This window comes from Seriola aureovittata, chromosome 5 (genome assembly GCF_021018895.1).
Source record: "Seriola aureovittata isolate HTS-2021-v1 ecotype China chromosome 5, ASM2101889v1, whole genome shotgun sequence".
Taxonomy (NCBI): domain Eukaryota; kingdom Metazoa; phylum Chordata; class Actinopteri; order Carangiformes; family Carangidae; genus Seriola; species Seriola aureovittata.
In genome coordinates, this window is record NC_079368.1 from 14,593,045 (window position 1) to 14,620,790 (window position 27,746).

Genomic DNA, 27,746 nt, shown 5'->3' on the forward strand with positions numbered 1-27,746 from the left:
GTAATGGGCTATTACATAAATACTGACCCATTTCTCAGCTATACAAACTCTCACAGTCAAGTGGAGTGCTGCTATAAATAAACCTTTGCAAGGAGGGTGTGGTGAGAGCAAAGAGAGCACAAATAGTCATTCACAAAAGAAAAGTATCCCTGTTACTTACAAGCAAAAGTCCAGCATTCATAATTTGAAAAAGTAAATGCACTCAGACAGCAGAAGGGCAAGATTTGATACTTTCTAGATGTTAAATTGTTCATTAAATAGTAAAAACTCAAATCAAATCCCTAAAGGTAATGGGCATCTTAAAAATATAGCATTTCTTACTGATGCATTAACATATAAGCAGCATTTTAATGTCATATCTGGTCCTAATGAAGATAATTAATTGTATTACTAACTATTAGGTAGTTTACTTTATAACAATGTATCATATTTTATAAATTGACCATATGGTTTACAGTGCATTCACAATGTATTCAGCACTGTGTATATAAAATTCCAAGTAACAAGTAGATGTCAGAAAGTTTATTGGTGTAGAAGTACAATATTTCCCTCTGAATGCAGTGGAGTAGAGATATAAAGTGGCAACTAAAAATATGCTCAGGTAAAGTACAAATACTAGAGAACTAGTAGTAACTAGGAGTAAATGGACTTATTCACCCTCCACCACTGCTGATTGCCTATTCTGAAATGTGTTGGAAAACTATAGAGACAATACAACTTCAAGAAAGAAACTGGAGAAGGAAAAAAACACGAACACCATATTAATTGTTGCACATATTTTTTTATTGCAAATAATGGTTTACATGAGTTGAAAATACAATATTTGTTATTTCCACTGTTCACACTGCAACATAATTTCAGCCACAAGAGACATCAGACAAACATATCAGAGCATGCACTCAGAAGAACACAGACTAACCAGAGGTCATCAACAAAAACTTCACCTTCCCTCGAAAATTTGGTTAAAAGAAAATATACATCTAGTTTTATGTAAGAACCTGAGAGCAGAGTGGACTGAAAAAAACACTTGACAAAGCATTGCTTTGGAAAAATAGAAATATATGCAAGTCCTGTGTAACAAAGAGGTGTAATAGAGGCAGACCAGACCCTCAGTGATAATTAACATTTGTTATTAATTGGTGTCCCTGGTTTACACAAGGTGACATGTATAAAAATATATATGATTAAAAGCAGAAGAGCTGACATAGTCACTTCAATGATCTGTACCTCCAGCTTAAGGCACCAACAGGTGTGCAATGTTAAAAGCCATTTACAACAGTGGACGTACACCTTCAAAGTATTGTGTGGGGTCCAACATGTGGGATATCAAACACTTTGTACAACTTGTACTGAAGGTAATAAATAACTTTATAATAATGTAATACTTAGATTTGATACTTTCTAGATGTTAAATTGTTCATTAAATAGTAAAAACTCAAATCAAATCCCTAAAGGTAATGGGCAACTTAAAAATATAGCATTTGTTGCATAAGATGAAACATATGGCGTCTTCCCTCAAATATGTGGAATGTGTTTTGGATTTCAAAATAGAAAATAATAATGTCAAAATAAAAGCCATAGGCCTGTATTTCAGTGAGGTAATTTAATATGTTCTACTACTGCTACTGCTGCTTAAAGGTACCGTGGCTATTTCCTCATATAGGAGAAATCAAATGCATTAGGAAAATGAACAGTTTAAAATCGTATGTAATTTTCTGATTGTTGGTATAATTTCAAATAAAAACAGCATCTTTCTTCCTGCTGATAAAGATGAAAACAATGTTTTCTTCAATATATGTAGTGTTAAAAAAAATGCTAGAAGCAAAACAATACCACTATAAGATGCCAATTACTGTAACAAAGATTATAGTTTTGCATTATGTTGTGTAGCTCATTAAATCAATAAGTTAGCTTAAGGTTTTTGTAACAGTCCTGTTGCTGGTTTAAAAACATTTGTTGAGTTAAGTAGCACTTTGATTCTTGGTATAACTTATATAACTCATATTTGTGAGAGTACCCATGATCATTCACATAAATATCTGGCAATTATTTTAACTTAACATGGTCTTCCTATAAAGAGACCTGACTCTTCAAATGGAGAACAAAGAAAATACAGTGTTTAAATCAAAAAAATCAAAAACAGTGACTAAAAGGCATACAGAGAAAAGCCAGAGCAGGCAAACAGATGAGTAAAAGTGCACAAATATTTGATGAGTATAATAAATACACTCTCAGAGTGAGCTGTCAGAAGACCTGAAGGGAGCCAAGTCGAGATGTGGACTGCACAAGTGTAGATTGCATAATGCAGATGACTTCGTAAACTGAGTAGATCACAGGAGGAAAGAGGAGCGTCCGGCAGTCACACTGTGTAGTCAAGGTCAGCATTCATCTTATTGTACAGCTCATAAATGGCATCAACCGTGGCAGAGAAGTTGATGAGGAATTTCCTGATTTTTTCCAAGCACTCCTCTTCCTTGATGTCCCGACCCTTGGAGAGGGCCTTCAGGAAATCGGACTTATATGGAGCAGCGAAAAGAGTTGCCTAAAAGCAAACAAAGATGCAACATTTGCATTTTTCAACAAATTACACAGACCAAGCCATGTCTGCTCTCTAAGATACGAATCTCTTATAAAACAAATATTAGGCGACTCACCTTGAAAAGCTGCTGCACCAACCAGCCATGGTACTTCTTCAGGGCTATTTCATAGGCTTTGGTGACATTGACTCGAATGAGGTTTGGATTGTTGTCATCCTTCTCACCGTCCACCAGGCTCTGAAGAAAGACCTGGATAAACCGAAGACCCCTGTTGAAAAAGAAGGCATGCGTGGTGGTTATGGATACAGAACTTGCCAACAATGAAAAAAACACGCAGATGTAAAGTTTCTCAAACCTTTTGAGCCACATGAGAGCCAACGTCGCTCCAACTTTGGGCCATTCTGCTCCGTGCATTTCCTTCTCTGCCTCCAGAATCTGCTGGAGTGTCTTGAACCGTCCTGGGTTTGTATCATAAACTGCCTTGATTTTCTAGTAGTTAAAACAATGTATTTTAAAGTATTTGAAAATTAATGAGCAATACAAGAGTAGAGAGACACATTTAACTCAAGTCACATTAACAGTACTTACTGTGATGTTCCCAAATATGTCAGCTTTAACTGGTGCAAAAATAGTAGAGCCAAGGCAGTCTGAGGAGAAACATTAACACAGGATGTGATTGAGAGTTTAAAGAGCAAGTGAGAGTGAAAACCGATATATAATACACATAAAGAAAAAATTATATTGTTTTGAGAATATCAGCATTCTTTGGAGCTTTTAACAATTACCAACATAAATCAACTAACTCAGAAGCTAACGAAGTAACTTGAGTGCAGGTTTGATGTCTTATTGTTGGATATTGTCAGAAAAGTTTAGATTTGTTATCACTTTTCAACCTCAGTTTGTAAAAAAACAAACAAACAAATATTTAAACTTGTCAGTGACTCTGGCGTTGCATTTTCAGTAGTTAGCTTTCCTTCTTGACTCTTTGGTGGATCTGTCTTTAAAAACTCATGCTGAACACATTCTAGTCAAAACTGTAGTGCTTCAGCGTATCCAAAATACATTAAACGGGCAAACTGTGCAGTTACAAAGTTGGTAATTGGGTTTAATATATTTATGATATAGTGTGGCTGAAGTGCAGCGCTAGACCAACCAGATATGAAATCTATATGTAATGCTGTCAAACATTGTCTGAAGAAATGTTTAAAAAAAAAAAAAACAACTTTAAATTGCATATTGGAAAGATTTGGCTTGAGTAGTTAAAATACTCTTGCAGCCGACAAGAACAATGGAAGGTAAAGCCAAAGTACCTTACCAAACGCCTCACCACAGTATTATCATTAGGTGTCTTTTAATTAGGCTGCTAGAGGACCTGAGTATTTGGTGACGGGACTGTGAACAATGAGACATCTCGTGTCCCGACCACACACGGCTCCTGGTTGACCCACTGACACAACAGACAGCTTTCAGCCCCTGAGCTATTAGTGGAAACTACTCATGACAAAGTCTGTTGTGCTGATGTGATGCATCGCCATAACACCGATGGCAACATATCTTGTTTCGGAGACATCCTCATCTTCTATGGTTCTGTCAATATTTTCCACGCTATTCACAGGTTAAAGATTTGTGTTATGCATACATTGCTTCTGGAGGCTGCACGCAATTAAACAGACTATAGCTAAAATGTATTCTAACAAGAATAAGCCGATGAATAATGGTGTATTAAAAAACAGCATCATTTGTTCAGCTCTTGGCTCGTGAACAGTCCTGCACACCCACACAGTTGTTAATTATTCTGGGTAATTAGACCTGTTCTCAGGGTGAAGTTGGACAGAGGTGGGAGGTGGGAGTTTGCAGAAGTTACTGAACAACATAGACTTAATGATACTAAATAATCATAAAAATATCAGTTGTGCTGCAACAGAACTAACAGAGGAGTGATGGAGTTGTCAGTCAAGCCCAGAAGAAGAGATCATTTAAAATACCTGTGTGTATGTACTATGAGTGTGCAGGACTTTAATGGCTTGTAGGAAAGTTGGCCAAGAAATTTCTAGGTCAGGAAAAACAATGGCGACAAGGAGGAAAGAGCTTAATGTCGACATCAGACTTGGTTCCTCTCAAGGGTTTCACATGGCAAATTCAATAGAGGACCTTTGGCATATTAATACAGAATGAAGTCACACAAAGATGCCCTGGTGCACCATGCCACCAGTGAATGGGCAAGGGGAACTCAACACCATACTAATCAATTTTCACAACTTAAAATCCAGGCCAGTGGATTAAATTATGCATGCTAAAGGATTGTGGACAGCTTGATGGAGAGTAATACGATCCAAAAAAAGATTATCATTTGGAAAGAGCAAGATCGTTTCATTGGGCTTGACAGAAGTGTTGTGACAGATTTCCCTCACAACAAATATTGTGCTTAGTAGTCAAATTGAACAAATCCCACATGAAAAATTTACAATGGTAGAAAAAGCAGCCATTGCAGTGGGTTATTTTCAAATAAAATCTTTTTTGTGCCAATTCAGCCAATTTAACAGTCAGCTGCACTTGAAAGATACATTTCTATAAATCAATATGCTTCAAACTAATTATCACTTTGTCAGTGCCATCAATCTGGCCTATACTGTCACTATAAGTCTCTGACAACTCAGTCATTATAACAAGCTGAATAGAAATACATTGTGAGTAGAGGAGCACCATTTCTCTGCAGGCAGTGACATCTGAGAATACGTTTTTCACATTTATTTCCACAATAACTTCATGTCTAGGAATATCACTACATGGTGTCTGCTGTGTCACACTGTGGAAACTTCACTTACCAAAGAACGGTGGAAGGTATGACACAGCCTCCAGAAACGGTCTCGTTTCCACCTGTCTGTCAGCTGGCAGCTGTCTGAACTGGTGCTCCATTAGCAGAGCCATCTCTTTAGTCCGGATGCTCTCTTACCTCTGAAATGATAGTAACAGGCTGTCAACTCTCCACTGCTGATTTACAGTGACACCAGTAGAAACTGTGTGTTGGAGGGGTGGGGTGGGGGCAAACACACACACACACACACACACACACGAACACACACACACACACACACACACACACACACACACACACACACACACACCTACTCACCTACTCTGAACCCAGGTGACGGCGGGATATCCAGCCCCGTCGGCTCATGTGATCGACTTGTTACTGATAGATCCGGGTCATCGCCACCTGTCGGGTAAATGGTCCGATAAACGGCGCTTAGAAAGAAGTCCAGAGGAAACACAAGAACGGCACCTGATGTGCTCCAATCAGCTGACACTAGTCTTCCTCTGCGTTTAATCACATATGCTCCTTTACTGCCAACTAATGGAGTTTTGTGGAACATCTCAAAATGTAGCCTACAGTCACACCAGGTTGGTGAACTGTCATTTAGTTGTTGTGGCGGGGAGTAAGCAGTTAGCCTACACATAGCAGGATTACATAATTCAATTAAAAAAAACAAATGCAATTCAAATCTGTTACAGTTACTAAGAAAAAACTAAAACTAATCAAGAAAAAACTAATCCAAAATGCTGGTGATTACAAATGGGTTAAAACCGAATGTATTCTTCGGTAAAAAAAAAAAAAGGTTAAATAATAACATTAATTCTGCTGCTTTGCAGGAACAACTCCTTTTGGCATATCTGCAGACAACGTGGGACAGATAGGCGATAGGTGTGAGGTCTAATGATGCTCACCAACTTAATTCAGCATTGTGTTTTTATTAAATATTAACTTGGAGAAGTCACTGTTGGGAAATTTCTATAGGGCACAGACTAACAGACTAAAGTCTATACTAAAATAATCAAATGTAATGAGTACATTACTTTAATGAAGTATTTAAAACAGATTTCGTATTACATTTTTAACAGGGTTAGTAATTGGAAATTTCCATTTCAAAAGTAACATTATTTATTTATTAAATATTAATTATTAATTCATGTAGGTGCATTAAAAGGTCTGGAACCAGATCATATATTACTGTTATATACCTATCTTGTATTATGTCATTCTAAAACAACAGCAGACAAAAGGGAAAGAAAAAAGAGAAACACTTGCTGATATTTAGTAAATAGTAGTAATGAGTAGAAACACACAGTCCTAACAGCATGCTCTTGCAAGAGTCTTTACTCAAACAATAGAATGAGAGACTCATACTGTCAACATTTCACATTTACTGTATTGTTCTGCCTAAATTTGTACTAAAGATAGCTGCAGATGTCATCAGCTAATAAAGGTTTATATATAAAAGTCATACCATAATACGTTTAAATATAATAAATGTGAATAATCAGTTAATAAAAGATTGTGGTCCAGATGTTGTGTATCCCTATTCCAGAAGATAACTGGTGAAACAGTCCATTGACGAAGTCTCCTTATTGCATTAAAGAGCTAAAAAAAGATGTGAACATGTCATGCTGAAGGAGTATTCTCCACAATCTGGCAATAACAATAAAAAGAAGAAAGCCTTTTGTACACTGATTTGGAAGGAAATACGTTTCGCGTTTTCACCCTGTTTTCTATCAATTTTGGCCTTTACTACACCCCTTAGTGTGGGTATAACTAGGAAGTGTATCGGTTACTAAGGAAAACGAAAACTGGGGGACTGGTTAAAGGCGAGTTATGTGTGTGGAAATTCAAAACATCGATTGAATTTGACAAACACCAAGAAAAGGCAACCCACCTCACCATCGAGCAGGTAAGTGATCATTATTTATCGAGCTATAAAGGCTCTTAACTAAGCTACGTGACTGTTGCTGGGTAATGGGAGGTGTAACATTCAGGCTTTGTTCATATTGTTTTGATTTTTTTTCAAGTAAAAAAAAATGTTTCATGCACAACAACACATGTAACACAAGCAGAGACGTGAAGGTAAACTGGATCTCTGTATCTGTGTGAACAAGTGGTCTTTAGCATCTACCTAACACACACAATAGCTCGTGTTAGGATACGCCAGTGCTAAGTTGGCCAGGTACCTCGTCAATAATAAAACAAGCAAAGTTAGACAGGATTAGGTTGCGGTCATATCTATTTATGCTGTATGTTAATTATGATACAGGTTTATGGCTCTGCCCACCCTCTCGGCCCATGTGCCAAGCCGGTCCCGGGTGCTGGCCGGACAGCTGGCCCGGCAGCGGGAACAGGAGGCCCGGTGTCGACAGCAGTGGGAGCTGCATGCTCGGTACTTCAGAGAGCAGAGTGTCCGCAGCCAGAGACAGGCGGTGTGGAGCTCCCGTCACTCCTACCAGCAGAGGTAACTTCATCCACCCGAGCTGGACAACTTCAGAAATCTATTAAACATCATGAGAAAGATAAAGCAAGCCAGTGGCGGGAAGTAACTAAGTAACTTTACTCATGTAGACTACTGTACTAAAGCTGAGACTCTCTCAACTACATTTCAGAGTTAGATATTGTAGATTTTTGCATCCAAAACACACAAACGAATGTCTAAATGAAACTGGCCAACAATGTATATAAGTACAACTGAAATGGTTAATTGTTTAGTCCATTGAAAGAGCATTAATTGGCAACTATTTAAATAATTGTTCGTAATTTTTCACGCAAAAATACCAAATATTTCATGGTTCCAGCCTCTGAAATGTGAGGTTTTGCAACTTGATCTTTTGATTAATTTAATAATTTTTATTTATTTTTTAAAATAAGTTTGGCCTTTGGACTTTTGGTCGGGCAAAACAAAGCATTGTGAAGATGTCATTTGGGCTCTCGATAATTATGTCAGGCATTTCTCTCTGTTCTCAGAATTTTTACAAACCAAATCAATTAAGAAAATAATCAGCAGATTAATTCATAATCTCCACCTCCATCTCAACCATCTAGAATAGTAAAATCCTACTTTTATATTAATGTGAGAGTAATAATCTAATGATATAATATATGATAGTATGACTCTGTAAGTAATCATCCCATATACAAGGTCTCTGCACTACAAAGGTAACAAAACAAATTTAAAAGCGGCAACGATTCACAAAGTCATGATCCCAGTAAATTGTAACATATTCAGGCAACACTTGAGGCTCTCAATGGTTATTTTGTGAAGAGCAAAAAATCAGCTGGTTTAATTTTTCCATCACACCAAACAAATCACCAGAAGAGTGATCTTCAGGATTTTCACCATAAATAAATACTCACACAGTACATGTGGTGAAACACTATAAATATGTGTAATTAACAAAAGATCATATCAGATATACAGTTCCTGTTGTTTAAGGTGTGGTTTCTCTGCCTTTTATGTCTATAAATAGGGCTATCTCTTGCTAACTAATGTGTGTACGCCTAATGATGAGAAAGACAGAACATTGATAAATATAGACAAAATTTACAGTACATTGATGAATAAAAATGTTGGTTATCTTCCAACTAAATAATATCTTAAATATTAATTATATATTGAAGGTAATAGTGTACAAATCACTGCCTCATTTACAGTATTTAGTTGCTTGTTGATTAAACTGTACGTGCGTAGAATATCAGCGTGCCTTCCCTTAAATCTGTTTGGTCCATTTATGTGAAGTGATAGTACTTTGTCTCTAGTAGTTTGACTGCCTGTCAGTTGCATGAGCAGATAAATGGCAGACAAATATAAGTGTTTTTTCGCTGTTTTGTCAGTATGTCAGCGTACCATAAACAGACACTGAAAGAGGAAAAGAAGGCCAGCCTGGAGCAGCGCAGGAATCGGCTCAGGGCCATGCTGCAAGAGGAGCAAGACCGGCTGGAGGCAGAGCTCAGGGAAGTGGTCCCTGACAGAAGCACATTGGCAAGTCACTTGGTGCAAAAAACTGAAGAGCTTCGTACAGCAAGAGAGGAAAGAAGAAGAAAGGTAGTTGCATTGAATTGGATGCATATTTCCTCTTCAGTGCAGAGTACAGTGTATAATCCCTGATATTTCTTTTTTATATCCCTAGCTTGCTCAAGAGCTGTTGAGGGAGCACTGGAAGAAAAACAACCCAGAGTTGCAAGAGGTAGCCAAGTTTTGACTATTAATTCAAAAGTGACAAGTTGCCAAACCTCTTACCTCAAAGCCTGACTGTTGGTGAAGTGATAAATGGCCTAAGGAATCCATTGATCATCCTGTATGTCTGAAGAGCCCAGCAAGTAGAGAAAGTAGGACACTTTTTGTCAAGATGTCCATTTGATCTGGAAAGGAATAGGGCTAGTGATGCAGATATTCCATGACTTTCTGCTAACCTGAGTCCAGTGTTGTCTTAAAAGAATAAAATGTTGTGGTATCCTTTCCGCTTGGGGTCAGGTTCATCAGTATCTCTGTCTCGTCCATGTCAGATATCAGCTCTTTCAATCTGTCCACAGGTTGAGTCGGGATTACATAAAGATCATGTTGTCAGCCAGTGGCAGGAGCAGATATCTGAGAAGAAAAAGGTAGGAAATCCATCACAGACACCACACAAAACAGTTCACTTACTGTTTATTCAAGCATTTTTAATAACCATCTAAGGATAAGAAGTGTTTTTGACCCGTAGGAGTCGGTGTATTATACTCAATTTTAATCAAACCTAATAGTGAAGAAATTGCTCCCTAGTACTCTGAAGCATTACCTCCATCAAGCCATGGGTGACACATAGGACCTGCAAGTCATTAAACTGATTATTTATGTAACAAATCAATTTTTAATTAAAGAGTGCTCATGTCATCTGTGAGCACAGTATTAAGTCTGAAATCTCAGGTTAGTCACCTCAACATGGTACATAATTGAGAAAGTTTAGACACCTACTGTAAGTGACCCATCTCTTCATACATGCAGCAAGAAGTGGCAGAGCAGGAGGAGAAGCGGCGCTTTGAAAATGAGTATGAAAGGACCCGAAGAGAGGCTCTGGAGAGGATGAAGCAGGCGGAGGAGAAAAGGAAAGCAGAGGAACGCGAGAGAACAGAAGAACTTCGCAAACAGATGGAAGAATTGAAACTGAGGGAAGAAGAGGTATGCAGATCTTTGACACAGTGTGAAAAGTGGTATTGCAGATTTAAGCATTTTTTCACCTTTTTTTTGTTTTCTCTCAGGCCACTCGTCTAAAGAAGGAGCAAGAGGCTCTGCTGGTCAAGCAGTGGGAGCTGGAGAAGCTAGAGGAGGAGAGGAGGAAGTTGGAGGAAAGGCAGAAGAAGTCTGAGATGGGGTAAAGGGAAACTCTTTCTGCAGATAACTGATCACAAGTGAGATGATACTTGATACTTGAGCTCATCGGATTTATGTTCCACCAGGCATTTCTTGATCCGTCAATATCGAGCTCAGCTGAAGAGGAGAGCGCAGCAAGTGCAGGAGGAAATGGTGAGTCTACCTGCTGATACCACAGTGTATTAGTCCAGATGTAAACCATCCACTTTTTTGGTTTTGACGTCTTCCTGGAATTCCTCTGTGCCCACCAGGAGGCCGACCGTAAGATCCTGGCCGCCTTGCTGGAAGGAGAGCAGGACGACAAGAGGCTGGAGACCACACGAAGGGAAAGGGCTATCGCTGATGCTGCCTGGATGAAACGAGTGATTGAAGAGCAGCTTCAGTTGGAGCGGGAAAGGGAAGCTGAGTTTGACATCCTACACAGGTGAGCATTAAGATCCAAGTAACCTGACTCCGCAGGAAGGGACTCCTGCTTGTCCTCAAATATAAACCAATGTTTCTCAATCATTTTAGAGAAGAAGCTCAGCATGTATGGGAGAAACGAGAGGCACAGTGGGAGAATGAGAGGAAAGCCAGAGAACGGCTCATGCATGAGGTAAATTTGTTTCAAATGACTTTGACACATTGAGTGAAATTTAAGCGATGACATTACAGATTAATACCTTTCCTGTATTTTTCTTGGGAAGGTGCTTGCAGGGAGACAGGAGCAGCTGGAGCTGAAGATGCAGAAGAACCGTGAGGCTCAGGAGGAGTCCCTGAGGAGACGAGAAGAGCTGATCCAGGAGCTTGAGCTGGAGAGTGAGATCAGGCGGCAGGAGAAAGTGCAAGACGAAAGCCGTAGGACAGCACGGATACAAGAGTTAAATGCTCAGGTTAGCAAATGTATCAGTTGTTTGTGTTTCATCATTGAGAACAATTTCGAGCAGCTTACTTGTGTACATTTGAGTAAATTGTCACAGTTGAACAGCATCAGACTATATGCAGCCCTAATATTTATTTGTGTGTATACACTGTAGGTGGAACAGCAGCGTCAAGAGCATTGGGAGGAGCAGCGCAGGATAGAGCAGGACGAAGAGGAGGAGAGGGAGGCTCTTCGTATCCAAGAGGAGGAGCTGAGGCTTGAGAAGCAGAGGATGGCCAAGAAAGGGTACCAGGAGAAGGTAAAAGACGAAAGTTAAGCTACAGGGGACTGACAATCCTGAATGTTGATATTCCAAGTTCCCAAAAGTTCTTATGTTATTAGTATTAAAAAGAGCATCAAACTGTCCCTTTCAGATTCACAGCAGACCTCGATCAGCCTGGACATGAGCAACCTGCAAGACTGAAGTCAAAACAGAATTGTGAGATGTATATTTTTCTAGATGTAATTAGCCTTAAAGGATAGGTTCACATTTTATGTCTTAAAACAATACTCACATGGCTATTTGTAAACCATAACAGTTAGTGGTCATTGTAATTGTTTCTCCTGTCCCTACGGCCCTGAAGAGATCACTTTCTGACATGATGCCAGTGTAACAGATGGGTAATAGCATTCACAGTCCTCATTCAAGTCAAGTGAGGATTGTTTCTTTTTGTGCAACGTCCCTGTTTTTGCCTCGCCAGACTTGGTTTTTTTGCTGAGCCACAGAGGAGGGAAAGTAATACAAGAGGAGAATCTCATACTAAAAAGACTGCAACTTCTTAAGCCCCGTATTTGGTTACACTTTAAAACACATTTTTTCACAGATCGAGGAATGTGAAGTTTGTCCTCCATCTCTTACATTGGAATCGTGTTGTGGGTGGATCTTTTCATGGAGAAGATGAACAATTTCATGAAGCCGTAACACTTTCAGTGTACATACGGACATGCAAGAATAAAAAAAGTCTTTAAAGAAATGAAACATTCATGTTTATGAGACTATAAAGTTTACCATCTCGATGTTAATAATTCAGTGCTTGTTATTTTTGTATGTAGAGAACTGATTGATTTTTTTTGTACTTTTGGAGCTGTGTAAGGAATATATTTTATATCTGTAATTTTTAGATTAATATAAATAAAAGTTGAAAAAACTGTCCAATCAAATCAATTCAGTGTTCTATATCAACGCATCAAAAATGGCATGTGATAAATACAAAATCTGGCAAAGCACAACAGGCTATATTTATAAATTACGTTTATTTAGAAAATAATTTTTTTCCCAAAGTGGAGCTTAACAGCTGCATTCACCTACATTACCTTGATCAGATTTCAGAATGACAATGAAGTCTGAAACACGTGGTGAGGATGAACGTTGGGTTGCACAATAATACAGAAGATGTCTACAGTTCTATCCCACATGTTGCACATTAAATACAAAACTAGCAGCAACGGAACAGAGCACAAAACACATGGACATACATACAGTATGGCTCTTAGCTCTAAATATCTTGTAACATCACCAACACTGCAATGGCACACAAGACGGCAGAATACAGTGCAGTGTGGAGCCTGTTAAAAACACACCAAATCATTATAACTTAACACAACAACATCTCGGTGCTGGTGAAGAATATAACTTGCCCCCTGAACAAGTGTTGTTTGCATTCACTGACTTGGCAACATAAATGGCTGCAATAAGTGCACTGCAGACTGGATTACACTGGGACAGGAGACAAACCATATAAACAGCATTTTCGATGCAACAAACATTAGCATTGCAGAGCTACAAAGTGTGCATTAATGAAGTTCCCAACATTTAATGGAAGTTAACTAAATGGTCAGTTTGTTTTTAAAGGTTAAAATTTACAGTATGATGATGTTTGCACAGTGCAGTTAGTGAGAGGAAGCTCCTTTAGCTACAGAGTGTTTACAGTACACCTTCAGTGACAATTGATTCATGACTCATTTATGGCTTTTCAGCATCTTTGCCTGGCTTTGGACTGATAACATTTACCTGTATCGTCATATAGGTTTACTGTACTGTGCTTAAACCCTTCTCTAAATGTAAGGTATTTACATTATGCACTAATTAAAAATTATTTGTAAGTAAGAGGGAATTGTACTCAAAATTTTTAAAAGTAATCTAGAAACCATTATGTTTCCCAGGCCTGCTCGCTGCTGTACGTTGCCTTCACCTCAAGAGAAAGTGTGCTATTACAGCAGCTCGGAATCCCTAAGTAAAGCTGCTGACTTTTTCCCTTGACACTCAAATTTTGTCCAGAGTTGGCTTTAAATATTGTCAATATTTATTCATAAATTAAAAAAAAAACGAATGCATGCATATACCACAAATACAAAAAAAACAAAACAACAAAACGATTTAAAAAATATAAAAACAAAGCTGAGATGCTAACGGCTTTGCAGCCTTGTAAGTGCTGTTAGTTGGTATTCTCCTTTGTGGTGATGGTGACAAGCTGCTTGGCGGCCTTGGCAATATCATAAGCACATTGGATGACCTGCTGAGTGACCAGCTGCATGTCCGGTCCTGGGCAGCCCTCTGAAGGCACCGCCTTCCTGCACTCGCTCTGAAGCCGGTATGCGCTGGAGGTCAACAAGCGCAGAGAGCCTCTAACAGTCTCTGAGCGTGGCCTCTGCAGAGGAAGGTTAAAATATCTTGATACTCATGGAAAGTGTCCATTCAAAAGTCAACAGATTTGTGCAAAGGGAGACAGGTTGATGGATATCCTTTAGAACGACATTGACCTCTGCTGGCCTAGGACTGAACCTGGCCAGTCTACTTTGGTTTGTCTACCAAACTACCTCTTCTTTTAACACATTTACACACACACACTTAAGAATTTGTATATTTATCATACAACATTATGTTTAGGAGCAACAAATTTTTAATTTAATTTGAATAAAAAAACAAGTAAATTAGGTATAGGTATTCGTGCCAGCTTTTATAATAACAAATACACTAGCTCATTGATCCATTCTCTCCAAGCTTAATACAGAGAAGGTTGTTTCCATACCTTGGGAAAAAGAGCAGCCATTTCTGTTACAGCCACGTGTATTCTTTCTGAGCAGGGTATGAAGCTGTGAGGAGAAGAGATTTGTCAATGAGTTCAAAATATTGATGTCACATTCATACAAATCTCTAAATTATTGAACAAATCTTGATAACATATCAATTAAACAAAAGCTATTACATGCAAGTCAACTTACAGAGCAAGATACTACATTGTACTCACAGCACACCATGCATTATTATCTACAACTTCAGGTTAACATCAACTAAAACATGCTGTTGAACAGACATTTAGTCTGTAAGAACAATTGTGTATTTTAAAATGATGGAACCACAGTAGAAACAATATCAAGCTGAAAAATCCATAAAAAATATCTATCAAAAACAAGCTGCTGCAAAGATGTAACTTTTAACTTTTCATCAACAAACTGAAGCCAATTCGGAGTCAGTGCTAAAGAGAAGAAAAATCAATCAAGGGAAGTTGTCAACTGTTATTCAACTGTTTCAATAGTTTCAAGCATTCAGTAGCACATCAAAGAAAAAGAGAAAGCTTGTTAGCAGGTGAGAGAAGAAAAAGCATGAAGCTGAAACTGTTTGAGGGAGAGGAAAATGAAACTGTGCCTGGGAGGCAGGGACAGAAGCCAGAGTACCAGGAGGTGGGGTCAGGGGACCGGAGGCTTAGCGGCTGAAGGGGAGGGGGGGCCTTCTCAGCCCAGGGTACCAGAGTGCTGAAACATCCCAGGCTGTGCCTGAGCCGACGCACACCTTCACGCTCACATGGTCTGCTCACAGGAGTGAGGGGATGGGACAACGCAACACCAAAACAACATCATATCAGCGGAGCAGAGTGGAAGTAGAATGAGGGGGGAGAGTGAAGATTACAGAAAAAAAGGGAAATGATAGAAGGTACACACAACTAAACATAACAGAATAATGATGAATGTAAGAGGAACTTCAGGTTTAACATGGAAGTAAGGAAACAAAAGCTAAAAACCAGATCCTAAACTAATTCAAGACCAAATCCTCTTCAGATTCTGACCTGTCATGTTTGTTCTCCTGAGCAGCTCGCAGCAGCTCTTGGATATTTTTGGTGATCTGCTCGGTTTTGCGGATGACGTCCTCTGTGCTGGGAAGTGTGGGGTCTGACTCCATCTCCAGATCATCCAGTTCAGGGATGGAGCTGCCCTCACCTAGCCAGCCACTGCTCCTCAGCCTCCCTCTCCTGCACAAACTACAGGAATAAAATCACAAGAAATTGTGTCTACTGCCAAAACCACTGCTTTTTGTTTTTACTCTAAGACAAAACAGCAGATAATTCACTTTAAAACCCCTTTAAACTGTATTTAAGAACCAGGAAACACACTTATCGTCTATGACTCGTCAACGAGTACAAACTTGCTCTTACCCTGAATCATCCATCTCAGACTCATAGAACGTGTTGTCATAGTCACTTTCTGGCATGCTGCTTTGCTTCTCTAACTTTGAGGCCTAGAGGGAAGAGAAAAGAAAAAAAAAAAACTGATAACGTGTCTCATGCAAGACGTCCCATGTCTCTGACGATATATAAATCAGAAACAGCTGTGGTGAAATCACAATTTCAATGCTACACGTCAAGTTCATCGACAAAGAACGAAAGCAGGTACTGAATGTACCCCTTTCTGTTCGTTGTGCCAACATCAGTGTGACAATGTCAAATTGGAATATAAACACGTAAATGTGGTGCAGATGACTGAAACAAGCCAATAAAGCTGTGAAGCAAGAGCATATAATACATTTACAGCATTCATTATAGGATTAGTAAAACAGATTTTGCAGAGTTCAGACAGTTTATTGATGTCAGTATGATATAATCACCACTGCTGACTTGCTTAAAATTTACCTGATCTTCATCAAATGTGACAACACGTTAATTTTTGTATGAAAACTTTCAACCTCCTGAAGTAAGGGTGGATTCATGGATGACAATTAACAAAACAGTCAAACAAAGAGACTAATAATCAGCAACACATGGCTACAAACATTACATCAGCACCATGACACACAAGCGTTACTCATTCTCCAAATTAAAACTGAAGAAAACCCCTGAGGGTCATTATTTGAGGATGGGAAGTCAGGGTTCAGATGAGTTCATAAATAAAACTAAATCACACGTAGCACAACTACAAAGTGAATCACACAAAAAAGGACCGCCTTATTTTCACTGCGAGCAGAGATGTTCATCGTAACTTAGACTTTAGGCAGATTCCTTATCAGACTGAAAGCTTCACTTATAAACAGGAAGCAGAGACGAACGAGTAAACTGGCGTCACACAGGCCGAAAGTGCACCACGTTCATAACGTTTCAATCCGTGTCCAAGAATCTAAACAGAATCTTTAACCTGTATGCAGTGGAAAACTCTATGCGGCACACATGAGCTTGCCTCAGGGAAGGCGATTAGTTCATACATGTTTAGATAAGCCTTTGTTCTGCCTTAAGAGATGACTAAAACAACTCCTGGGTCAAAAGTGTTGAGAGCATGCTGTTGGAAGCTCACTGTGCAAAATGGCCAAGCATTTGTTAGAGACAGAGTAAAACAAGCTTTTCTTGACACTGAGAGCATTTGAAATGAAAAACAGGAGTTTAACAACTTCAGATGTATAAAATATACATTTAACAATCCCACAAAATACTCAAATCATCATTATTATTATTTTTTTTTTTTTTTTTTTTTTTTTTTTTTTTTTTTTACAGACAGGTGGTTGTTAAATAAAACACTATAAACTTTTCCCAACTGCTTCACAGGTCTCTGGAGCAAAGAAAGAAAGCATTAAAATAAGCAGAAGCTGCATCAAAAGCGCAACTTTCTGCTCAACGTTCCGCGGTCAGGCAGAGGTTTTGCCATTACAAAACCACACAGTTCCACTTGTTTAGCTGCACAGTGAGGATGATGCTGATGAAGGCAGGTGTCTGGTGGTGAGGGCAGCCGGTGGAGGGTTGGCTCATGCAGCAGGACAGATAAGGAGCAGCGTATGGAGGACAGAGGAAGGTGAGGCAGGAGAAAGAGGAAGTAATGGTAAAGGGCTCCGGGTGGATTTGCTGTGTCCCACGAGGTGTGGACCAAGTGAAGATGTACTTAACCTTTTGAGCACTTTCGTCCTTCGACCAAGACAGGGTGGATGGAAATGAGGGGAGGGATGAAGAGGTGGTCACAAAAGCGCCCCTTTCCGTCTAAAGACAGGGTTCAGATCACATTTTAAGGACACATTTCTTAAGTTAAAAAAGAGTTGTTTTTTTTACAAACTATAAAGCGGGATGAATGAGATTAGATGTCCAACAAGCCTTTTCAAGCCAGGTAAGGCTTAACCCAGATACTGTATGTCGAGAATGGAGCTGATGGAAAACTTTATCTGTGCAATGAACATGACAATAAAGTTGAAGTATGAAAAATATAATTATTTATAAGGATTAAACTCAAGATTAATCAATGATATGTAGACAACTTGAAAGAGCTCAGTTGTTTTTTTCAAATCATCCAACATTTACTCCCTGAGCAGTGTCCTGGAAAAAACATGACTGTAGACTCATTAAGAGAAATGTACCAGAAAACCATGATTCAAAGGCTCAAATATAACTGCATAAATCAAAAAGAGAATTTAAACAGATGAGAAGGTGAAGTGAGTGTGTGAATTTGACATGCATTACAAAAACACAGAGTATTTGTATGGTAGTTTTAATGCTTCATCAACATAAAAACACAGTACAAACCTTCAAAGTTTATCATAATAACAGCATCCCCTTGCTTGTACAACTACGTTTTTGTCTAACAAACACTCCAGTAAACAACAGATATATGCAGATAATAGTCTTGTGTATGTTTCAAAACTGGACAAAATGAAATGTGACTGGCTGTATCTAAATGAATACCATTGTGATGTTTGATGGCTGTCTCTGATGCAGCAGAAAACTAACAAGTGGCAAATGAGTGAGGATTTTTTTTTTTAATAAATAAATAAATGAATTTTTTTTTTTTAAATGGCAGAGAGAAAGGTTTGCAGACAGGGTGAAGACATGAGGGAAAGTCATGGAAACAGGGCAGTGGAGAGGAAATGGCAAAGGAGAGCAGGGAACAGGTCTTACTTACATGAGGTGGGAAGGGTTGCAGGGTGGGGATACCCTCCTCTGGGTAGGGAGTTTCCCCTTTAGGGAGATAAGGCTTCAGGCCTGAGCCGGTCTCATACATAGACATGGGCCGACTGGCCCGCGCAGACTGCCGGCGTTTCAGGGCTGAGGGACTGGAGGGGTCAGGGTAGTCTGAACCGCTGGGGATCTGATAGATATTGGTTGTGACCTGCCGCCTTAGAGAGGTGTTCTCGCTTTGCAGAGATTGCAGCTGGAAGAGACGGTCAGCAATACACTAAGAGGTGCTTTCAGCAAAGCAAGCTTTGTTCCCTGTCCCGATCCATTCTGTCTTTACAGTATACAGCTTTTCTCCCATTCTTCCTCTAAATATTTCTATTATACTTTGACAGTCTGCTACAGTCTGTATGCTAAAAGTCACGTTATTACAATTCTGCTATATATATATATATATTCTGTATATTATTATTCCCATGATACAGGAAGTTCAGAACAGCTCTCACAACAAAAGCCAGAGAACCAAGTTTCTGACTTGTCACCATCATACAAAACCTGAAGCTGCTTCAATGATAATGAATTACAGAGACTCTCATGTCTGTTGGGTATGTACTTGCTATGCGTACTTGCTTAAGCTTCAGAGAAATATCTGCTGAGGATGCTCTTATAGGATAATGTACAGGGTTACATTTTCCCATAAGAATAAACTTGTATTGTGCTGCAATATCCACAAAGTTAATCATCCTTGTCACTGTTACTCAAACAGCTTCCAGTTTTCATGATGACAACATCCAGTAGTTATCAGCTGTAATTACAAACATAGTCTTATCTGAGCCACCTAACATCACAGGAATAACCTGAATTTTCCTTTGGGAGGGATTTTTCCTCTGGTCTAAAAATGCAAAGCAAGTGATAAGCAAGCAAAAGATTGTTGCACAAGTAAGCAACACAGGTGCAGTTTAAGTCAAGGGTGTAGCTACAGTACAGACAGATTGAGAGAATCAAGAATGAACAAAATCAAGAAGATTTTGTCAAAGATAAACTGGCCTTAATTAATGCAACCACTTGCATTCAATGCAGAGACAACGGGAGATCTTGTGTGCTGGTCAGTAAAAGTGGGGAGGTGAAAATACTAAGATGCATGATGACTTAGTTATTGACATCAGTGTTTGGTCAAGACTGATTCCAATTAAAGTTGAAGACTGTGCTGATTTGTTCATGAAATTGTGTTTAAATATAACAGGAAACTGAATGAGAAATATGGTATACATCTGTCCTGTGACAGAACCATTTGTAAGGACTACCATAATATATCATGACAAGTCGTATATCCTACATGCTTCTCCACCACATCTTTATCTGGATGTGGTCTTTGCTGAGAATCTTTGAGCCATGGGTTAAGACAATGTACACTACAGTGCTGTGTGTCTACTGCAGGGGAGTGAAAGAACGACCTCCAGCGCAACCAAGAGAGAGAGTCGCCCCAAACGATCTGCATCCTCCTTCCAAACCGCCAAATTAAAGCAATTTTAAACATAAGAAAACAAAAATGTAACCTCACTGTCAGGGATCCATTTGAACAAAATATCTTGCTAGCACATTCTTAGAACATCTGTGGTCAAAAATATATAAAATATATCGATATATCAAATACTAAGGACAGTTTGGTGTAACAGAGTAATCCAGGTTTGCATCAGCTGAGGAGTATGCTTTCTATGAAATTTCTATAAATTGTAACAATTTCGAAAACATATCAAATAATAAATGCACATGTACTAAAGGATGTTACCAAAAACAACAGCTGGAAATCTTTTAAAAACATTCTACCTAACACAATATATGTGATGAAGCAAGGCACACACATACAATTTCAGTTAGTCACTATGTACTATGAAGAGATTAAAAACCAGTCAATTATGTCATGCTCTCAAAACATGCTTGTTAGTAACATTAGATAGCATTGCTTTAACTATAATTTATATATTACAAAAAAAATGTGACTAAACTGTGTTTGTTATTAACTGGAGCTAGGGTGCATTCGTTCTTCTCAAATCCACAAAACAAACCAACACACACAAAAAATAAAAAAATCTCCAGTTTACATTCAAGCTTTGAAATTGAACATGCTGGCCAAAACAGAGGGTGGACCAGCAGGGTGTCACAGCAGCCTTATCTTGCAACAGAGTATCTCTATTCAGGTAGCTCGGCCCTCAATACAACCCACAGCCCGGGCCTCCACACCAGAGAGCGATCGCACTGGGCAGGAGAAGAGCTCTGCTGACCGCTGTGGCCCCCCCTCAGGCTGGCCCCCCGGTGTTAGTGATCTTATGGGTGGAGCTCGGTGGATACCTTTTTCTGCATGAGCCTCAGCTCATCACTCAGGTTGTTGTTGGCTTTCATGAGCTGCTGGATCTTGGCTTCAGAGGCAGAGAGCGCATTTTTCACCTCCAAGTATTCTTGCATAGTAATCGGGCTATCTGAGAGGTCAGAGTCCAGACTCTGTGGGGTTGAAAACATAACAGTGAGGGCACCTGGGGAGAGAGAGAGAGATGGTGTCTGCTTCCTTTGTCATAGTGATGCTACGGTACCTTGGTCCTATCTCCTTTGCTCGAGGGGAGCTCTTGATCTGTATCCTCATCAGAAGCAACACTATCATAGTCAGGCTGGTCGTTGTCCTGGCTATCACTACAATGCCTGACAGTCACACTCTTCAGGATGAGTTCAACATTGTCTGGAATGAAGAGACACAGAGTGAAATACTTACATCTGTGCTACACTTGTCCAGTGTCTGTAAGATCTTGGAGTAAAGTAACAATTAGTCACTGACCTTTGGGACTGGCTATTGAATTCCCTTGTTGTCTCCGCTTAGCATCACTTAGTATGTCAATCACAAGAGTGGCAAATTCATGTGCGTTAAATCTTGCAAGCTTCTGTCGACCCTAATTTAAAAAAAAAAAATAATAATCTAAGGTCAAACTGAATATGTATAAAGAGAAATTATTAAGTGTTAGTGTGGGAGCTCTGTAGAGCTGGCTTGCCTGGTTTCGTGTTGATGAATACTCTGGATTCACAGGGAGGAAAGGCACCACCGTTGTCTCTGTCACCAGGGTGCTGTGATTCTGCGTGGCCAACCACACTACAGGTAATCAAGAAATCAATAGTGTTAAGTTCAGAGTTTTGCATTTAGCACAAGAACTGCAACAATAAAGCCATCAGTGTGAGTAGCTGTCAGGATACAAGACAGCACAAAAAAAACTTTGCTTTTACCTGCATCGGTCTCTCGTCTGTCGACCTCATCGTACACATCCATGGCCAAGTCCTCGAATAAATGATTACTGAGCTGCATTAAAATTTTGGAATTACACATAGTCAGACATTAGTCAGAAGAGGGAAAAAAGCTCAGTGCAGTGAAATTCTGAAATTGATCACTGCAACGATACTTACAGACTGTAGTTTCTTCTTTGCTGCTTTGGCCAGTTCTGATAAATCTAAACTGCTACAGAAAGAAGAAAAACTCTAATAATTATATGCTGCTGAAGTAATAGGTCAACATGGTGCATACTTCATTCTGATTAATACTTACATGTTCCTATCCATCATGAGAGAGCAATGAAAAAGATCAAACATCACATTTCAGTTTAAGAGGAACAGTGGTTGCTCTGCCACAACAGACTTGTTTGGAGTTACGAGTTGAAAGTTTAGAGTTGTTCGATAAATTATTTGCAGCAATTACACAGTTAGTGGGTATGTCAACTATTTCACTGGGCCTGTTTCCTCCACCTCAGATAATAGATGCTGCTGGGAGCTGAACAGCGTGTCAGAACAGGCCTCAGAGCAAAAACAACCACAAACAACTGCCCCAGCACTTTACTCTGCTGGCTCGATTCAAGTTAAACCCAATCATTCAGGCACATGACAATTTAAAGACAAATCACTTAATATCCACTTAAGACTTATGCGTTCTTACCTGTCGGCCATTTGTGGAACAATGAAGTGCTGGCCGTTTTTATGATCTGAAAGGAACGACAAGAAAGTTCTGCATGACTGCCAGAATCAATGACGACTCATCAACTCATCAGTGCTTGTTTTTATCTGCTTGGAGTGCAACATAGATGACTGATGACATTTTCAGCCAGGTTTCAGGTATCTTCACAATTACAGAGAAGTGTACGGGGTCAAACCTACCTTTCTCTCCAATTAGGCGGAACAATCACACAGAATTACATGCACATGTTCTTTGACCCATTTCCTTTTAAACTGATATACAATTCATTTGTAGCTATCTCTCACTGCATACCTGGTTTCCTCCCACACAGGTAGAACGCCAGTCGATCAGTTAGCTCATACTGAATCTCCACCAGTCTATCTGCCAGGTCATGGTGGCCAGCTTCCCTACAAAGGCGCATGTTTAAAAAAAACACTTAAAAAAAAGGGAGAAATTACCCAAATTAAGCCCATAAGTTTTTGTGTTTGCATTTTAAAAGATTATTGAAAATAGCTTACCTTGCATAGTCAGTGGGAGTTTTGCCATTGCTGTCAGGGGCCCCAGGATCTGCCCCATAAACAGTTAACAGCTCAGCCTGAGATACCTGCCCTGCCTTTGCAGCTACATGCAAGGGAGTGTTTCCTTTTTCCTAGAGGAGAAGCAGATTTAAGGCCTCAAATCAACATAAAAGGTTTTGTACAAATAAAAATTCAGGTTTGATAGTGAGTAGGTGAATCTTACAGGGTGAAAAAAATTAGCTTGTGCTCCCAGGGATAGCAACCTCAAACACGTCTCAAGATTCCCGGTGCGTACACTAGAGTGAAGTTGCTGAAAAAAACAACAACAAAAAAAAAAAACACTATTACTATGAATTAATAAAATTCAATGATAAAGGTTCATACAAAACTGTGTTTCAATTTTCTCATAATCAGTGTGAGCGGCTTCACCTTGCTTAAATCCTTGGCTGTTGAGCTGTCATCCTCCCGACAAGGCATGCGATGGACAAATGCCAGCATTTGATATTTGGCTCTTATAAACTCTGATTTGTTTGGACTGTTGGGACAATGTGAAAAATACAGGTTCAAAAAGAAAAAAGAGAGTCTATCAATAAGCAAGCGGCACATTTTAACACTAGAACTTCAACAATTAAGTTTTTTGTTTATTAAATTAAAATCTAGCAAACAAAAAATAGTCCATAATGATTTTCAAACAATTATGACTCACTGCAGTTTGTCCTGAGGGTTGGCCTTGCGTTTTCCACTCATCACAGATGCAGGGTCCAGAAGGGAGTGCTCCCATATTGAATTTGCACCATTGCTATATAAGGTCTGAACCATCTAGGTGAAATCAAAAAAGAGAGCTATAAAATGTGTCCTGCTGGTTTAGCTTGTAGAATTCTGACTGGCTGTTAATAATTCCCTCCCTGAACAAACATTTTCTATATTTGGACATAATCAATACACCTCAGTGAGATCCGATGCAGAACTGTTGTCAACAGATTTATCTTGAGCAAAGAGACAGTGCAGTAATACAGATTCTGTGCAAGGATAAAGGTCACTTTATCTTTACACAGACAATTCAGCCTCCGACAACAACTTCACGGCCGCAAATACAAAGATTTGTAGCAGAGGCAAATATAAATCTGCACGACGTTATTACCTGTAGCTGTGTAGGAGGCCATGGCGTGTGCGTCAGGTGGCGGACTTGGGAGCTATGTCTTCCCAGACTTCGATGAACACTGCAGCACTCATCGCAAATTAACACACCCCTGTTCACAGAGGCCCAGCGAGGTTCTGGAAGGACAAGAAATGTGTCACAAGTCATCTCCTCTCTTTACATTCTGTACCATTACTCAAATTATTTCCTTGCTGATCTAAGCAAGTAAGTGGACCCCAATAATCTCTTGTTTATATTGTTCTAAACTGACTATTACTGATTGGTGCTTAAAGGTTAAGGTCAGAACCAACAATTAACAGATCCTACTAACACACATTGTTTGTGTAGCCAAATACTGATACAACATTTTGTTCTGTCTTTTTTATTATGATGTAGCACCAAATGTATTCATCCGTGGCTGAAAACAGTCCCCCAAAAATGCACTGTTTACACCTGCCTGAGTAGCATTTGGTGAAAACCAGTGTTCAGCTGTTTTAGGAAATGAAAAATGAAAAATAAAAAATATACAGAATGATGCTTGTCAAGTGCCAAGTCAGACCACTGGAAGCATTATTAAGACTAATGTGACATAAACAGTTCAGACAAAGTAGGGTTCAAATATTACAGACTGCAAAATTAAGGTTAGACTGACAGAGTATATATAAAGAAAGAAAGAAAAGTAAAGAGCCAAACCTAAATGGCCAGTCATAATAACTTTAGTAAGCATTTAAGGCCTTTTTCACCCCAGGTTTAGGGAAAGCCTTGCATTGTGAAAAAAGGAAGTGAAAACTAACAGTCGTTGGCTGAAGCTTCTCAGCTTTATTGTTGAGTAAGAGAGCAGCTTCCTCTTTCAAAAACATTGTTAAAAAATAGCAGATATATGTTATGAAGATTAGTGATGCGTATTCAGGTAATGTGTGATGTTAGAAATAGAGATACAGTGCACTTACAAGATAAAGTATACTCTGTGACCAAAATAAATATGTGTACTTAACCTTGATCTATTTAGTGCACTTCATCTAACATAAATGTCACAGAGTTGTATTGTCTTCCGTCTGTACCGAGACTCTTCTGGCGGCAAAAATATCTCAAGATCAAAAATGCTGTAAATGTATATGCCACTCCCTATAGCCGATGAACTGTTAAGCAGATTGCATGGCTGGCACTGTGACAGGACAGACAGTGAAGACTGTAAGTGTCTTAGCAGCAGCTGAGGTGTAGGAGGAACAGCTGCATGGGCTGCTAGTTGGACTCTGGCACCTGGTGCCGAGTTTTCAGGGTCTTCTCCTATCTTACTCTCCACCAAGAACAGAGTGTTAGTGCTGACATGCCTCTTTTACTCTTTCCTCAACAAGTGCTGCTAAATTTAATACCACATCTTTGAAACTCTAAAAATATTCACAGCCAACAACTGGCGACAGTTGTATGGAAGGGCAATCTAGGCCAGCTGCTGTGGAGACCTGGAGGGTGGGGGGTGGGGGGGTTTACTAGCTTGAATGACATGATGAGAAACAAGGTACTAAAACTTGAGTAATCCTGAATATTTGGTATACATGTTATTGATTTTCATTGAGTAGACATGTATATCGGTTAACCATGTCCAAAGAATACATTTCTAAAAACAATGTATGATCTGCTCTCAAAGTATGCCACACTTACAATACATTATGGTGCCACTATAGAAAAAGAAAAAATCTTCTGCATTGAAAGCATGCGGTCAATTCACTCAGCATCCTGTTTTGCTTCCTGTGCCTGCCGAAAAACATCACGTCATTTCTATATAAATGGGACTTCTGAAAGTACCTCAGACACAATGCAGCAACTACTGCTTCAGCTTTCACAGAAACATTTCATTGTAAAGGCTTAATTCCCTTTTTATCTCATCCCTAAAACTATTTAGAACAAACAAATATCTGTTAGAGGATGTCGACATTGCTCTCATGGCATATAATGGAGACGGTATTAAGTTGAGTCTAGTATTTCATCTGGAGATATCATTGTCTAATAAATCTGCTGCCATTCACTACAGATACTACAGTAGGTGGAACAGGTACCACGGGTAGCAGTAGAATATGATAACCATGTTTAGATTTGGGTTCAGGATGTAAAATTAAAAAGAAAAAAACAAAAAGAGTCCTTTCATACAGTTTAGATTAGATCATTCACACTTTCTCAACATGGGACAGACCTGTCTTTCACTACCAGTATTCATGTGTGGTTTACAAAAAGCACCACGGCAACAGACCACAGTGCCCACTACCTTTTTTTATGAACGATGCAGTCATCCTACCTGTGCTTCAGTCATGACAGAGATCTTACAAAACAGTTTCCTGCTAATCTAGGATGACATTTCATAATAGAAGATTACATTTCAACTATGCTGGAAACCTCTTAGTGTCTCATACGTAACAAGCATATGCATATTATTTGTTACCTGTGACAAACTTGCATAAAGCAACTGTGCAATAATATTGATACACAACAAAAATGATTTCCTGATCATTTAAAGCAAACAACACCGGATGGAAATGGTTAAACAGACAGCTGCTACAGGTCTAATTGCATCCTCAACCCGGGAGCTATACCGTTAGTGGCCTGTCAACAACACTGACAACTTGCCCTGTCAAAACAACTGTAAACTGCATGTCGAAATAACTGCAAGCGAGAAAGCAGCATTAGCTAGCACCAATAATCTGCTTTAAATCCGAGGTGTGAAGTGCAAGGCTTTGGCTTACTGAGCATGAAGGAGCAAACGTCAGTAGATAAATAATGGCTAACAGCTAAACCCTGCAGGGATGGTCTTAATTTGCTTACCTGGAACACTGCAATCAGCGCACACCTCAGTATTTCGCAGGCGTTTAGACATCCTTAACTCAGGAAGAAATGCCTTTTAAAATGAGCAGACTGTGTCCGTTAAGCCAATCATTGATTATTCTGTGTGGATGCCTTCCACGTTAGCTACACCTAAGTTAGCTAATTAAAAAAACAACCGAAACAACTAGGATGCTACTTCATTCAACTTTGGGCTAGCGTATGTGTTACGACCATTACAACGTTGCCCTACGGGAGTAAGGTACAACGCTACTGCCTACAACTTGTCTGACTTAGCACCTGACTAGCTAACTAGCCTATGGCCGTTTGGTAGTTTACTCCTCAGCCTGTGGTAGACAGCCAGGCTACATAGAGCTACAGCATACCCAGTGGCAGCTGCTACCACTGTGACCTATTGTGAGAGTACACTGTGCCCACAGTTTAGACACTCAGGAAACAAACGTCGAGAAATAATGGCATGATAGAAACAATTCCTCCATGTGTTGCGTCACCCTGATTTTTAGAGGTACAGTTAAGAACAAA

General features: G+C 39.4%; 3 protein-coding genes across 9 annotated transcripts; 1 reads left to right on the plus strand and 2 right to left on the minus strand.

Moving 5' to 3' along the window:
* Positions 1 to 761: 761 nt before the first annotated feature.
* Positions 762 to 5,866, minus strand: gltpa (glycolipid transfer protein a). Its single transcript, XM_056375395.1, has 6 exons — positions 5,671 to 5,866; positions 5,363 to 5,492; positions 3,126 to 3,184; positions 2,893 to 3,026; positions 2,655 to 2,805; positions 762 to 2,542 (listed from the first exon to the last, which is right to left on the minus strand). Exons 2-6 carry the CDS (start codon positions 5,463 to 5,465, stop codon positions 2,360 to 2,362), a joined length of 630 nt encoding a protein of 209 aa, XP_056231370.1. The 5' UTR covers positions 5,466 to 5,492; positions 5,671 to 5,866; the 3' UTR covers positions 762 to 2,359.
* Positions 5,867 to 7,133: 1,267 nt separating this feature from the next.
* tchp (trichoplein, keratin filament binding) lies at positions 7,134 to 12,763 on the plus strand. Its single transcript, XM_056375973.1, has 13 exons — positions 7,134 to 7,267; positions 7,628 to 7,822; positions 9,196 to 9,406; positions 9,492 to 9,548; positions 9,895 to 9,963; positions 10,346 to 10,519; positions 10,600 to 10,712; positions 10,798 to 10,864; positions 10,963 to 11,135; positions 11,225 to 11,306; positions 11,398 to 11,583; positions 11,728 to 11,871; positions 11,987 to 12,763. Exons 2-13 carry the CDS (start codon positions 7,632 to 7,634, stop codon positions 12,017 to 12,019), a joined length of 1,500 nt encoding a protein of 499 aa, XP_056231948.1. The 5' UTR covers positions 7,134 to 7,267; positions 7,628 to 7,631; the 3' UTR covers positions 12,020 to 12,763.
* An 84-nt stretch (positions 12,764 to 12,847) lies between these two features.
* On the minus strand, positions 12,848 to 27,574 carry git2a (G protein-coupled receptor kinase interacting ArfGAP 2a). Of its 7 annotated transcripts, none has more exons than XM_056375967.1 (20): positions 27,207 to 27,574; positions 24,396 to 24,529; positions 23,961 to 24,073; positions 23,684 to 23,789; positions 23,478 to 23,564; positions 23,255 to 23,385; positions 23,049 to 23,143; positions 22,719 to 22,764; positions 22,196 to 22,244; positions 22,019 to 22,091; positions 21,790 to 21,887; positions 21,579 to 21,690; positions 21,340 to 21,482; positions 21,101 to 21,250; positions 18,759 to 19,007; positions 17,756 to 17,845; positions 16,043 to 16,125; positions 15,677 to 15,868; positions 14,642 to 14,705; positions 12,848 to 14,260 (listed from the first exon to the last, which is right to left on the minus strand). In XM_056375967.1, exons 1-20 carry the CDS (start codon positions 27,256 to 27,258, stop codon positions 14,048 to 14,050), a joined length of 2,280 nt encoding a protein of 759 aa, XP_056231942.1. In that variant the 5' UTR covers positions 27,259 to 27,574; the 3' UTR covers positions 12,848 to 14,047. The 7 variants fall into 7 exon arrangements, with proteins under 7 accessions (XP_056231942.1, XP_056231947.1, XP_056231940.1 ...); XM_056375972.1 differs by lacking the exon at positions 17,756 to 17,845 and adding an exon at positions 15,288 to 15,419 and having other exon boundaries at positions 22,196 to 22,247; XM_056375965.1 differs by having other exon boundaries at positions 22,196 to 22,247; positions 27,207 to 27,573.
* Positions 27,575 to 27,746: the final 172 nt, after the last annotated feature.